The following is a 1,992-nucleotide window of genomic DNA, read 5'->3' as shown; positions in this document are numbered from 1 at the left end:
CAGTCTCGAGCTTTAAATTTAAGCTCATGCAGTTTTTAGCACGTCTGCCAAATTTTTTTTGGGCATTACCTCCTGAATAAAATAATGGCTAGTTCTGTGAGGGCCGTGCTCGAAGCAAACTAGTTATGTAGTGGCAGAATTTAGGCGAAGTCAACACGGACTCCTGCACATGTCAAATCAGGAGTCCGACAAGAAATCGGGAGTATTTGACTCCGGACTCCGTTAATTTTCGCACCCTGCTGTTACTATATAGTACTAAACACAGTTCACCCTCTTTAATACTCCCCCGCCCTCACGGCTGAAACAACAGAGACCCTTTGACTGTTACTCCTGTTGAAAAATGTTGCAGGGAAGGACGATCGTTTGCCATCATTACTCACCGTCGGTCAACTCTTTACCGAAGATGATGAGCTTCGCGTCTGCCGAGGCAATGCAGTGAGAGAGCGATTCCTCTCTCAGGTTGAAGTTTATCAGCGCAGTTATGACTCCGATCTTAGCCAACCCTGCAAGAGGTTCGTTTCAACTAATTAATGAGAAAAAAAATCGTATTAAATTCATTTAGTGACGTGGATATATTTTGTGTGTGCATATCGTGTTGGAATACATCATAATCTATTATGATTTATTATATCCTAAATATATATATATAGGATATAATAAATCACAAATATAATATATATATATTATATCTATTATCTTATGACCTATAGGTAAGTTGGTACGCTCACTGTGAATTCACATGTGAACCGTTTCAATTGCACTCAAATATCCCCAATCGCCAAATCATCAACCAAACCATAAAAACCAAAAATCAAAAATTCGAACATCGTCAATGCGATCGGAAGTTCCTAAATCAATATGTGTCATTATTACAATTACAATTACATTTTATAACTAAGACAATTTGTCATTATTAACGCTGAAGGGGTCGTATATGTAGTAGCCGAGGTATCGGCGAGTATGTCGCCTACGCCTACTCCCTAACCCTAACCCTAACACCCTAACCCTAACCCTAACCATATCAAATAGTTACCTCGGGTACATATTATATGCCATTATACGACAACGACCCTTCGTGCATTATTAACCCCTGATGTAATGTGACGAGTGTAATGCGTAATGTGCATACCCAACCAGATGCAGATGTATTCTGGCCGGGATTCCATGAACAGGGCGATGACGTCGCCATGACGATATCCAGCTTCGTGGAAGTAATTGGCTATCTGGTTCGAGTATTCGTCGACCTGCAAAAACGATACGTTACAGCCGCATGGACATCAGAAGCTTCTTCTTCTTCATCTTCTTCGAGTCTGGATCTGGAATTTATCCGTTTAATTTATCACGTCAGAAGCAAACCCGTGAAATAAAGGATATTATGGCCTCGGTGTCGGTGCTAACCACACCGAGTCGTCAGCAACGGCTTTGGTCATGCAATGGACATTAAGTATCGAATACAGGCAAACATGTGTTGCTTCTTTATGAAGTTTGGTAGCAATAAATGTTATATAGCAGACACCTGCCTATTGAGGCCAATTTTGGCATTTCCCCCTGAGTGGCAGTAACACAGTGAAGTCAACATGCAGGCAGTTATACCACTCCGTGTACTCTGTATACCACTCTGTGTATTACACTGTATATACCACACTGTATACCACTCTGTATACTACCACACTGTATGTATACACCACACTTTATACTACCACACTGTATACCACACTGTATACCACACAGTAATACCACACTGTATACTACGCAGTTATAGAACGAACACGCGTCTACAAAGGAAACCCCTTCGCATCTCCTTCGAGTGATCCTCACACATCGACTGTATACTACGTAGCGTACCTCTCTGAACGTCATCGTCTCGTCCTGGTAGTAGCAGGCGATCTTCTCTGGGTGGGCCTGCCATGTCTTCTTCCACAGCGTGGGGATGCTGCTTCGCTGCTTGTAGAGTCGTCGCGCGTTCAGGTTAACGGTCAGGTACCTCTTCAG

General features: G+C 42.5%; 1 protein-coding gene across 1 annotated transcript in view; it reads right to left on the bottom strand.

Annotated features, from left to right (window-relative positions):
- LOC106811825 (long-chain fatty acid transport protein 1-like) overlaps nucleotides 1-1,992 on the bottom strand; it is a gene marked incomplete in the record, with an annotated part of 19,859 nt that extends 17,867 nt beyond the window's left edge. The window contains 3 exon segments of the mRNA XM_014815546.1: nucleotides 381-503; nucleotides 1,130-1,244; nucleotides 1,846-1,992. Of these exon segments, the coding sequence (XP_014671032.1) occupies nucleotides 381-503; nucleotides 1,130-1,244; nucleotides 1,846-1,860 (253 nt within the window).

This window comes from Priapulus caudatus, unplaced genomic scaffold (assembly GCF_000485595.1).
Source record: "Priapulus caudatus unplaced genomic scaffold, Priapulus_caudatus-5.0.1 Scaffold580, whole genome shotgun sequence".
In the NCBI taxonomy this organism is placed as follows: Eukaryota; Metazoa; Priapulida; class Priapulimorpha; order Priapulimorphida; family Priapulidae; genus Priapulus; species Priapulus caudatus.
Note: the sequence above shows the minus strand (reverse complement) of the source record. Positions and strands in the feature narration are given on the sequence as shown.